Below are 12,293 nucleotides of genomic sequence, written 5' to 3'. Positions count from 1 at the left end.
TGATCTAGTTAAGCTAACAATTTACTTTTATTTTGGATAAATTATCGTATAAAGTATTGCTAAGACACGATTAAGCTATAATCGAATTTATCATTTGCGCTGGTAATGTCTTTTGATAATATAAAAGTGATATAGCGAATATTTCAACATCATGATCGAAAATCAAATACCGCATATCTATCCCATCAAATATGAACTGAGAGATTATTTGTACAAGTGCTTCGTTAATTCAAAATTTAATTTTAATAGATTTTATAATTATTAAAATTATCATATTAATTCAATCCTACAACATATCATATCCTTGTTGATCAGTTACTTAAAAATGGAACTAAATCAATGATATAATCAGTTTAATCTATATATTTATTACGTATTCATGATGATAGATCAAGAAGACAGAGATAAAAGAGGGCGAAAAGGAATGGGCAATTAATTGCTAAGTTAGTGGAGCAAACGAAAATTTTACCAACGTAACCTATAATGGCATACATTAACCGAATCTTGTTATTCATTTTTGGAAGTAATAATACTCCTAAAGAATGTTATTCTAAGTTAGTTGACTATACAGAAATTATTGAAAATTGTAGGTTAAGCTATTAACTCCGATCGCATATTATTTTTAATGTTTCTGTCGCAATGTAGTTTATAAATAATATCTGGTTAGACTACACCGAACAAAACGGAAAATTATAGTATTTAGATCTTGACAAAAGTTGCATATTGTTCCATACGGTAATATATGTATAGTACTACTGTTTGCAATATTATGATATACAGAACGAGAGATTTATAACTGCTAACAGTACTCTTAATTTCGTGGCAATACGGTTTAAAAAATATTTCTATCCGTTTTAAAATCCAATACCGGTACCATTGATTCTATTTCGGAACCTGTCAGTGATTACTGTTACCTATAATAGGCCAGCTGAATTTACGTTGCATGATTTTAAATGTCTTGGATAGCACATTAACTAAAATTTATCATCCCGTTGGTAGCATCTAGTGAAAGCCACTTTAGATAATACTGGATGTTAATATGCTAATTTCACAATGATATTAGTAAATAGAGATTTGTAACAAATGTTATGATACAATGCTATAGAATAGAAAATATTATCAGATATTGAAATTGGATGGTATGAGATTTTATAAAAAGTGTTGGGTCGTAGTAAATTTACTAGGTATAGATGATATTGATTTAAATTAAGTTGAGCTTGAGAGTTCCAAATGAAGACTTTAAAATTGAATTGATAAATGCGCATAGGTACGCGTATGTAAAGAGACAGTAATTTAAAGATTATAAAATTACTCCGATTTTTAAGATTTACTTCACCGGGTGAGAATAATTTCCATGTAAATTAGAAATTTTTATGAGTATAGAAATAACTGTTATAAAAAATTTTTTAGAGTTTGAACTAGTCAAAATGAACCTGATATATCGCTTGTTTTACGATTGCTATAACTAGACTTTGTACGAAAATCTAATTTTATTACAGCTTTTCGAAATAAATTCTGTTACATCTTTATTACACCGGTAACGTGTCCCAATTTATTATGGATAAATATCGCTATTTGGAATGCTAATTTAACTGATAACAATTTAATCCAACGTTATCGAAACAGTAATGTTAGTCGTTAGATACCGGTAAAATAATAGTAATTAATCTAATACTTCAATATGAAAAGGACGTTAATACGTCTCTCCTGTCACTACCTAACCTATCTAACGATTACCAGATGCTTTAATACGAATACAGTACGAAGAAGCTGTTTCGATTTTGACTAATAATTATATTATTTGCGAATTAGACTGGTGTTAACTATTATTATTGACAGTGAGCAACTTGCCATAACTTATGGATTATGATGATTTGGTAAAAAATCTAACATTACTTGCTAATTTAAAATAACAGCTGTTTGAACATCTATATTTTAAGTGCATATACACTAATACAATAGCTAATGTTAAAAATAATTATATATCAGAGATACTACATATTTGACTATCGATGTAAATTTATCAATGGCTGCATTTAAGTATAGAAATTTTTCGCTAACTGAAATAATAAGTATAATTGTAATTAAAATTTTACATACTAATTCTATCCTTAATTAGATAGTTACAGTTGTCGATCAATATTCTTGATTACAGTAAGGAGACCTCTAAATATTACTAGATCATTTATAGTGTTAACGTAATCAATGGTCTACATACTTTTGATAGAAACGTATTGTTTTTATCTGATAAAAATTTTTAGTATTGTAAACGTTCTTAATAGCCAACCAGACGTAGATCTCCCAAAGTACAGATATATAGGAATATTTACATATTTTAATGATTTGATTTCAGTCATCAATCGTATAATTTCTTGCGTTAAAAATTGTAACATATCTGACTGATATACTGTATCAGTCTCTGGCTATTGGTTACGATTTTAAGAAATAGGTATAACATTATTAATATTCATACAAGATGAGAATAGAACTGAGAGGTTTTACACAATCACATCATTGTATTATTTCGATGATGATATAACTTTATGTTACTGCATGAATGGTACAATACCGAGTAATTTAGGGCATCGAAATTGAATTTATATAAAAAGCCATTTTTAAATTGTAAGAGAGCCAAGTGATTAGATAGTGGTCTACACTTGAATATTGTTACAATCTTTTATGCAGAGGTAATGTATTGCATTGCAATATAGACCAGGTTGCATTCCAATATGGAACTAGGGAGAGCAGAATAGATGATATTGAATTGTTATATAGGCTATAAAAAAAATTACTAAATTGTCTTTACACTTACACTTACTAATTTATTCACTATCTTTTGCTTCGTTTGATTTGGCTGCTTCTGTTTTCAAGTAACTTGGTAACTGTACCATTTCTTTCTATTATATGGTACCGTACATTACGTTCAATTAAAATTATCATCCCTGAAGCTGCTAAATTAATGATTGCATGCTATATAGCAATATAGATATAATAATTTATTGGCTTGCACATATCACCTCGAATACAGTCATAGCTACTCCTTCGGGTATATTTCTTTGTATGTATTCTAGGTAGATATCAGCAGTCTTAGCAGTTAAATTTCTTACCTAGTCAATGGAATGAATGAAATACCATAGTAAGTAGAATTATATTCAACAGGCGCAATATCATAAAGTCCAGTTTGATTGAAATTCTAGAATAACAAGACTAAATTTTGATTATATTTGTGTAACCTTTAATATTCTAGAATGTGTTCTAACTTCATATTGTGTACGGTGCTTTTTGAAGATATGAGGCGATTTTAATACAGTAAATTTTTGAATCTTGGCTGGTAGATCAACCCTATAATGAAGAATATCGATCACTGTTAATTACTATTGACGTGTATTTGTAAATGATTGATGTATAAGACTGTATTTAGTGCGATATCAAAATGAAGGAGATGAAAGCTAACCTTCCAGAAATTTTAATTTTAAGATTATTTGCAGCCATACGAAGAAATTTGGCATAGCTGTCTAACACAGCGAAATCGTTTCCTAAAATTTTGATAGAAATCTCTCCATAGAGTACTTGATTGCCATCGTCAATTGCCTGTTTATTTTAATGATGAGTAGAAATGATCCATTTCAAAATGTATCTAATTTGTATATTGTTATATGATTTCTCAATTAACGGATGTAAAAACTCTTTTTCTTATAACTACAGTTAAAATATCTATTCATAGTACCGTATGTATAAGGATAAGAATACAAGAATGCATTTCTTTGCATATAATTGTTTTTGGGGGACAAAATTGATGTCAAAATACTATTTCTTACTACTGTTTAGGTAGTATATCTATTCCCAGTATCTTATACAATACTACATAGGTCGCCAATTGATTTGTCTGGTTACGTTACTTATATAAAGTGTGACTGATATTGGTCTGTTACGCCTATAATGTAGCGGGAATAGTACTTTATTGAAGCTGTATCGAAGATCAGTATATGCGTATGTTCTTTAAGCAATATTCTTAGAATAATTTTGATCCTCAAATGGGATAATGCAGTTAAAGTACTAATAGATTTGCCTGTTGTACTGTGCAGTGTAGTACTTGATCTCTGATTAATGAATTCATTAATTGGTGTGATAGCACGATGCAGACCTTTCACTAGTGCACGCAGAGATACGTCTATCCATTCTTTCAAGCGTGGTAAGATATATTCAAAGATAAATACTGTACATATCTATTAAATTAAGTTTATTACATGATAATCTCCATTAGTTAGTCATTTATTAGCATCGCTATTACGAGTATACTAACCTTTTTCGCTTGTTTGGGCTGCAGTGAAGTTGTGTTGCCCATAAACCTAAGGTTAGATCGCAATGTTAACATGATCTAGGCAAGGTGTAATTCTAACTGGATTATTCAAGTTGAAGATTTTTGCATTAATCAATTACTCAATGCAATGGTAATATTACAATTACACAACCATTGTAATCCAAGTGTAATCAACAATTGCTTTGGCATAAATCGAGCATTGCATTATAGCGCCGAACGATCTCCTTGCCTTTTCTTGCATGCAGTATGTGGACATTGTACAACGAAGATGCTCGACATCGACTTACCTATGCTGATTGACAGCTACAAGTTTATTGGTGGACCAAATCTAAAGAAAATAGGCAAGATTTTCATGGTACGTTCAAAAATGAGCTTATTTCAACTCTTAAATCATGCAAAATTGTTATACATTGTCAGCTAAAATTCTGTATACTGCGATTTGATTGCGGAAACTGCGCCACATGGTCGCCATTTTTGAAGCAGGTCTGCTTGTCATCCGATCCGGTACGGTACACTACAGTACAGTTCCACCCTTAAGTATGGCATTTGCAGTACTGTACATGTAGTCCCGGTACAGTAGTCAGCGTATAGTGTTACTGTACGAACAGTATACTGTACAGTACTGTATACACCTAGACGTAAAACAGATGTCGTTGGCTATAGCCTTGTTCCCTATATAATACCAAGAAATAATATGACATCCATTTTACACATATACAGTATGTAGAATCATTGGACTTACTGGATACACTCGATGTAATTTATTTAGCAGTTCAAGACTAAACTATGACTCAAATGGAATACTGTACCGTATTCCGTCAGTCCGTACCGATTGAATGAGCTTCAGGTGTATCCCAGTGAACAGCTTTACAAATTGTGAGCAAAACTGATATCGTCCCTAACAGTGCTCCATATTGTAGAATACTATAGGTAGAGCGACCACTGGGGTGACATTTATTCTTTTTTTTTAGAACAGGCTGATTTTCTCCATATCTTCAACTAGTAACTAACCACTATGGATTCAGATCCTAACCCTAACATTGGACTTACTGGATACACTCGCTGTAATTTAGTAGTTCAAGACTAAACTATGACTTAAACGGAATACTGTACCGTATTCCGTCAGTCCGTACCGACTGAATGAGCTTCAGGTGTATCCCAGTGAACAGCTTTACAAATTGTGAGCAAAACTGATATCGTCCCTAAAAGTGCTCCTTATGGTAGAATACTATAGGTAGAGCGACCACTGGGGTGACATTTATTTATTTTTTTAGAACAGGCTGATTTTCTCCATATCTTCAACTAGTAACTAACCACTATGGATTCAGATCCTAACCCTAACATTGGACTTACTGGATACGCTCGATGTAATTTAGTAGTTCAAGACTAAACTATGACTCAAACGGAATACTGTACCGTATTCCGTCAGTCCGTACCGACTGAATGAGCTTCAGGTGTATCCCAGTGAACAGCTTTACAAATTGTGAGCAAAACTGATATCGTCCCTAAAAGTGCTCCTTATGGTAGAATACTATAGGTAGAGCGACCACTGGGGTGACATTTATTCTTTTTTTTAGAACAGGCTGATTTTCTCCATATCTTCAACTAGTAACTAACCACTATGGATTCAGACTCTAATATACCAGCTAAACAAGAATGTAGAAAAGTAGTCTACACTGCTAGTTGTGACCACCATCAACAATTTCTATCAATTATAATGATGGATGGTTTACCATTCATGAAATAAGTGGCTCAAAATAAACATTTGTATAGTAAATCATGGTAAAATGGAATAAGTTGGAGCCCTGCAGCGCTAGACAAATGATAAAAATGAACTATCATATCCACTATCCACTATGGACGCTTGGACTGACATCCAGACGCCCGTTCATGAAACGTTCTACCTAGTGTACTACGATGTACTGTACTGTACTGTTCATCTCTACCTAATACTAGGTACAGTATGAAAGTAGAATCGGGCCTTTGATAAAAACATCTCGTAGACAATCCGTTCTCCATATCCAGTTTATCCATTTGCTTCTTCTTCACCAACATATAGCAATTATCAGACGAAAGCGATAGTATTAAAAGGAAATGGAGACTGCGAAAAGAGTACAAATTGATCCCAACACGACTATCAATAATTTAGATTGTTCTGTTGCTTTCAATGAATTGACGAATGTGGAAAAACACTATGCCCATTACTTATCGAAAGCGTCATGGGAAGGCAGCTTAATAGTCTTCTTGCAGACTTCACCCGAATCGCCAATTATTTTCCTTCTATTTCAAAGTCTCTATTCTGCACAAACCGTTGATGAATTGAAAGCAGCTTGCCAATCGATTCCTAATGGACCATCTGACGCTGAATTTCATGTCAGTAGTGATATTGTATTCCTTTATAGTATTAGTATAGAAGATATGAATAGGAGAGTGTAATAAATTGATAAAAGCACCAGTAATATGTGCTCGTAGGATAGAGGTACTTACTGATAGTCTTCAATTGGCTACGGCTTTTTCTCTATTGACGGTATCATTATTTGCTTTACATACTATGTAGGCTTTGCTGATTTATAGTGCTGCTTTCTATTCAAATATGGGTAATTATAAATCCTTTGGAGATACCAAATTTATTCCTGGTATTCCTCAGGTAATTCGGAAATGAAATGATTGATAGTGTCTATTTTACATACGACTCTATCCAAACCCTAGTAAACTTAAAAGAGTGCCATAAAAAGAAAAGTCAATATTTTTACCACTGGTAGGAAAAATTGGAGGTCATTATTCAAGCCAGTAAAGCCTACCAACAGCAAGCCGAGCGCATGAAAAAGTTGTGGAATCTATGTAAAGATCGGATGTATTCCATTCAGAGTCGTGTTTTAGAATTAGGTTTAGGCAAACAGGTATAATTTGTTATAGATTAGTTCTTCGATTCTTGATTATCTTATTTAGCATGTATCATAATCATTATTCCATTGATGCAAATTTCTATTCTCGCCAAACTAGGGACTTAGTACCTACTACTCGAGTAACTGCAGTGTGAAAGATGCAGAATTTATCAAAGATTTCATGCAAGAAATGGTTGGTAGAGGCTGTGCAAGTATTAAAATACACGTATACTTTACAATATAAATTATATCTCTATTGCAGTCTAATACCATTTGAAGGCTAATATTTTATTCATAGCTAGGATAATAGATTAAATGTTAATTTAGATCACCTTTTAATGATCTGTACTTAATTGCTGCTTTTACTTTTGGTTTAGGATATATCTCCCTACAATACAAGGTTATTCAAATACGAAAATGGTTCTAAAGTACAATATGAGTTAAAGATTGCATCAGCTGAAAAATCTGGTATGTAAAGGCAGTAGCTTATAATCATGAAACGAATAGATAGTTAGCTCAATGATTTCAATACAACTTATGCTTATCGTAGATCCACACCTGATTATTGTATAGCTTGTTGAATTGCTTGTCTTGCTAATATCTAATTCATGTAATTATACAATACCGTAGAAGAAGCATATCGAGATAGCCAAGGTAGAGAAGATACCATGGCAAAGCTGTTAGGAAAGCACACTTACAAAGGATGCGAAATACTAATTACTCGAGGAGATTATGCGCCGTTAATGAAAAGATTAGTAAAAAACCTACAAGCTGCCAAGGTTACTTCTATTATGTTTATTTCTCTGTAAATCTTATCTATTAATTGATGTTGTTGTTACTTATAAATTAGAATTATGCTTCCAATAACAATGAGATATCGATGTTAGAGGAATATTCCCATAGCTTCACAACTGGAAGTATAGAATCTCACAAAAACGGTTCCCGATTTTGGATTAAAAATAAAGGCCCAATTATCGAAGTGTTAGTAAAATCTTCACATGCGTGTAATTTTTTTACTCTATTTCGTTATTAAATGAAGATGCTTTAATTGATCTCCTTTAGTTATATTGGTTTCATTGAGACTTATCGTGATCCATATGGTATTCGTGGAGAATTTGAAGGTTTTCAGATGATAAAAATTATTATTAACTGTAAACAAAGTTTGTACAGCGTCATTGCACTCAATAAATGTTGCATATCAGAGTAAATATTTTAAAATATAATCTTGTAGGATTCGTTGCCGTGGTTAACAAGCCCATGAGTATTAAGTTCTCGGAATTGGTGAACTCTGCTGAAACTTTACTCGATGAACTACCGTGGCCAAAGACATTTGAGAAAGATACTTTTTTAAAGCCTGATTTTACTTCATTGGATATCGTTGGCTTTTCTGGCAGTGGTATTCCAGCTGGGATCAATATCCCAAACTGTAAGTATCTGTGTGGCTGTGTTATTTTAGGATTTCTATCCCATAAATGTACGTGATATTCCAATTACATGGTAACATACAGTATATCGCGTTATTCTAACCGAATGATATTTACCGGCACATGACTTAAATTAGATGATGACATTCGTCAGACAGAAGGATTTAAAAATGTATCACTAGGCAATGTCCTATCATCGTATGGGAGCAATAAGGCAGTCACTTTCTTGTCAGAAAAGGATCAGGTTACTTTTTGCAATACGAATATGTAGCTGAATATCCAATTAGAAAATATGACGATGTTTTCGCTATGGGGTATTTATTTTAGGAACTATACAAAGAATTGAAAGGCCCTGCATTTGAGGTTCAGGTCGGCTTGCATGAGTTACTAGGTCACGGAAGTGGTAAATTATTTTCTCAGGTACTGTAGGCAGATTGATAATTACGCGAAATTAGCCATGATTAAATTATGGTAAATAATTTCCTTTCCTTAGCTCGAAGATGGGTCATTTGATTTTGACTGTGATATCCTAAATCCTCTAACTGGGGAGAAGGTAAATTAATTTGATTATTTGATAGTCCCTATGCAGTGTACGCGGTTGAAATTATGTTTTCAATTTTTGAAATATCCTCTTTGTGTGTTATTATTACGACTTTTTACTGAAGGTTGAAAAGTGGTATAAACCCGGTGAAACTTATGATTCTAAATTTGTATCATTGAGTTCTTCTTACGAAGAGTGTCGCGCTGAATGCGTAGGATTATATCTCTGTCTCTTAGATAAAGTACTAAGGTTTTTTAACTATTTCCATGCTATTTTCTAATTATCAGCTGTGGAAATCTTTAAATTTAATTATGGTATAATTGCTAATATTTTGATCTATTTAGAATATTTGGTCATGAAGGAGAAGCTGCTGAAACTGTTAAATATGTTAATTGGTTGCTTATGGTACGCGGTGGACTTCTTGGATTAGAATTTTTTACTCCAGAAACAAACTCTTGGAAACAGGTTATACTGAAACTTTTAAATTGTAATTACTGAATGTTGTTAAGCTGAAGTTTCCTGTCATATGTTAGGCGCACATGCAGGCTCGATTTGTTATCACCCGCGTGTTAATTGATGCTGCAGTCGTGACTATTTCAGAAATGACTGGAGAAGATGGTAAGCCTGATTTGCTTATTACCTTAAACAGAGACCGCATAGCGACGGACGGTAAAGATGCAATAGGCAAATTTTTATGTAAAATGCAGGTTAGTATTATACACGTATACAATTCAAGCAAATTAGGTTTCATTTATAGCAAAATTGTTTAGTTAACTTGTCAAATGATTACAGGTTTATAAAGCGACTGGTGATTACGAGGCTGCCAAGTCGATGTATGAGCATTACTCAACAGTAGCTGAACAGCCGAACCTTCCATTAATAAAGTTCAGAAATATTGTTCTGAATCGTAAACAGCCACGACCCATGTTTGTTCAGTGTCATACTTCAGTTAATGGTGTGTAATAAATAATTAATTTATAATGATTATGCGACATCAAAGATTGAATACTTTTAATTGGATAACAAGGCAGCAATCTTCACACTAAATTATGTCACATATGCTATTAATATTGCAGGCGAAGATGAAGTTGATTTTACTGAATATGAATCGAACGTAGAAGGAATGATCAAGTCTTTCGTCGATAGATTTCCCAGTTTTGATGAAGATTTGTTTGGTCTTTGGGAGAAAGAAATCGCTAATCATGATTACTGAGTGCTTAGTGATTAATGGATAATATACTTTTCCTTTTAAAATTAAATTACCTTTAAAAATGTTTCTAAGGGTGGTTGCAATCGTGTTATGCGCGTAAGGCGAAGTCATTTATGCAAATAAAAATCCTCTTTCATTTTATTTTTACTAGGAGCAAGTTTTACTGTTAACTTTAGTTTAAATAATATATACAAAAGGATACAATTATTAATAGCTAAAATTTACCTGATTTCTGTTAATCTAAAAATTAATCGATAAAGTCATACACCTTAATATTCCCTTTCATGTACTCGATATCAAGGATATAATACATGTAACGCTATTTTGCTAAGTTCTGTGTGGGTCACAGTAGAAAGATACTTCAGTCACTTTGTTAACTTTGGAGGTTGAAATCATATTTAGTTAATATCTCTGCTGTTAATCCTAGGTATCTTCGGATTTATGTATCTAACCAATTAAGAAAAGAGTATATCTTTGTTTAGAGAGATATTGATATTGCATTATTGTAAAATGTGGAATTTGCACTATGGTGGCATATGAAATAATAGAGCAACTGCACAGTAAACTAACCGCTGTAGCAATTTTCGTCCATAGTATCGCTTTTTGTAATTTATCATTAACTGAAGTTCGGTTATCAAGATTCCAGTACGTCAATTCCTTAAAATGGCTGGAGATTTTTAATCGTCGATCCTTTAAAAGAAATCAAAAGAGTTTCACAAATAACTGCATTTTTAATAGGATGATTGGGACATTCCACAGTTATTTTAATCTTAATTTTCCTGTTAGATTTGATACCTCATCTTCACCAAATGGCTTCTGTGTTTCTTTTAGAACGCATCCTAGTACAGAATTAACGTAAACTTAATCAACAAACATCTTGACTCTGGAAATGCGTCCATAACAGCGATGAAATTTACTATGTAACCTTAAGCATAGTCAATTATTGTCATAAAAACAAGATGAATGTGATTTTCTTCTAAGAGCGAGATAAATTACTGCACATGCTGTTAGCATATTAGCTCCTAATTAGCTGTATCACTGGATGATATGATGTGCATGTTTATACGCTACTACGTCTACAGTATAGTAGTAAACCGTAGAGCTGATGGCGTTACAGTAATATATCGCCGGATCGATTAGTTTTTTAAGCTTAATCTATAGCACGGGTAATTTCCTAATTACTTGTATCATAGCTGGAATTATAAGATGGTATAGACTATACAATATTCTACATTTTCTATACTGTATCCATACGTATTTGCTTTGTAGTTAATGAACGGATACTTTGATTAATTTCAAATTATAGGTATAGAATAGAGTATCCGTTACCGATGTAGTTGTCGGGGACCTCCATCTTAGCGCCACAGAGAGGTCGACCACGATAGGTTGCTGATAAATCTATTTGATTTAAATTTGAGATGAATTTATGAATACCAAGCATAACGATTCTCTATAGTCTACTGCTACAGGATTGCATGATACATGTATACAATACCACAATAATTGAAGACGATGATAGAATTTTACACCAGCAAGAAATGATTATCAAAATACTGTTTACAGCTCGATCGAGAGCTTTCTAGCTGCTAGTTACAGTATTTGTTTCATGTTGGAAAGTACATTTAGAACTGGTATTCACCTTCGCCATTCTTCTTAATAGTTGGTTCAAAGTAAGAATCGATATTTGCTTGACCATTATAATCAATTGTACAAGGTAGTAGATGCAATTTAGCACATTTGCGTTCGCTAAAATCTTGGATAACAATTTCACCCGACATGCTCGCCTTCTTCGTATCTACTGCGGAAGATCTGCACGGAAGTTTCTATCATACGTGGTTCATTTTCATAGTCTATCTTGTATTGCTAGCTCTTGTTTCAAGTGCTATAGTAGTTTACTACAGACAAGGCTGTA

The 12,293-nt window shown here is 32.9% G+C and overlaps 3 protein-coding genes across 3 annotated transcripts; 1 reads left to right on the top strand and 2 right to left on the bottom strand.

The window, feature by feature from the left end:
• Positions 1 to 2,996: 2,996 nt before the first annotated feature.
• On the bottom strand, positions 2,997 to 4,793 carry TRIADDRAFT_57137 (uncharacterized protein; the record flags this gene model as incomplete). The annotated part of the gene is made up of 6 exons (XM_002113176.1): positions 2,997 to 3,107; positions 3,234 to 3,342; positions 3,455 to 3,591; positions 4,304 to 4,349; positions 4,609 to 4,649; positions 4,731 to 4,793. 6 exons carry the CDS (start codon positions 4,791 to 4,793, stop codon positions 2,997 to 2,999), a joined length of 507 nt encoding a protein of 168 aa, XP_002113212.1.
• Positions 4,794 to 5,107: 314 nt separating this feature from the next.
• TRIADDRAFT_63309 (uncharacterized protein) lies at positions 5,108 to 10,518 on the top strand (the record flags this gene model as incomplete). Its single annotated transcript, XM_002113537.1, has 19 exons — positions 5,108 to 5,142; positions 6,278 to 6,282; positions 6,471 to 6,694; positions 6,879 to 6,968; positions 7,084 to 7,221; positions 7,325 to 7,399; positions 7,584 to 7,674; positions 7,837 to 7,985; positions 8,057 to 8,187; positions 8,269 to 8,327; positions 8,438 to 8,632; positions 8,768 to 8,874; positions 8,958 to 9,050; positions 9,124 to 9,183; positions 9,296 to 9,420; positions 9,516 to 9,636; positions 9,705 to 9,878; positions 9,964 to 10,126; positions 10,248 to 10,518. The coding sequence occupies 19 exons, from the start codon at positions 5,108 to 5,110 to the stop codon at positions 10,382 to 10,384; spliced, it is 2,172 nt and encodes a 723-aa protein (XP_002113573.1). The 3' UTR covers positions 10,385 to 10,518.
• Positions 10,519 to 10,804: 286 nt separating this feature from the next.
• On the bottom strand, positions 10,805 to 12,159 carry TRIADDRAFT_57135 (uncharacterized protein; the record flags this gene model as incomplete). Its single annotated transcript, XM_002113175.1, has 5 exons — positions 10,805 to 10,828; positions 10,952 to 11,071; positions 11,177 to 11,220; positions 11,711 to 11,779; positions 12,021 to 12,159. 5 exons carry the CDS (start codon positions 12,157 to 12,159, stop codon positions 10,805 to 10,807), a joined length of 396 nt encoding a protein of 131 aa, XP_002113211.1.
• Between the last annotated feature and the right edge of the window lie 134 nt (positions 12,160 to 12,293).

The sequence above is a fragment of the Trichoplax adhaerens genome, genomic scaffold (genome assembly GCF_000150275.1).
Source record: "Trichoplax adhaerens TRIADscaffold_6 genomic scaffold, whole genome shotgun sequence".
Lineage (NCBI taxonomy): Eukaryota > Metazoa > Placozoa > Uniplacotomia > Trichoplacea > Trichoplacidae > Trichoplax > Trichoplax adhaerens.
Note: the sequence above shows the minus strand (reverse complement) of the source record. Positions and strands in the feature narration are given on the sequence as shown.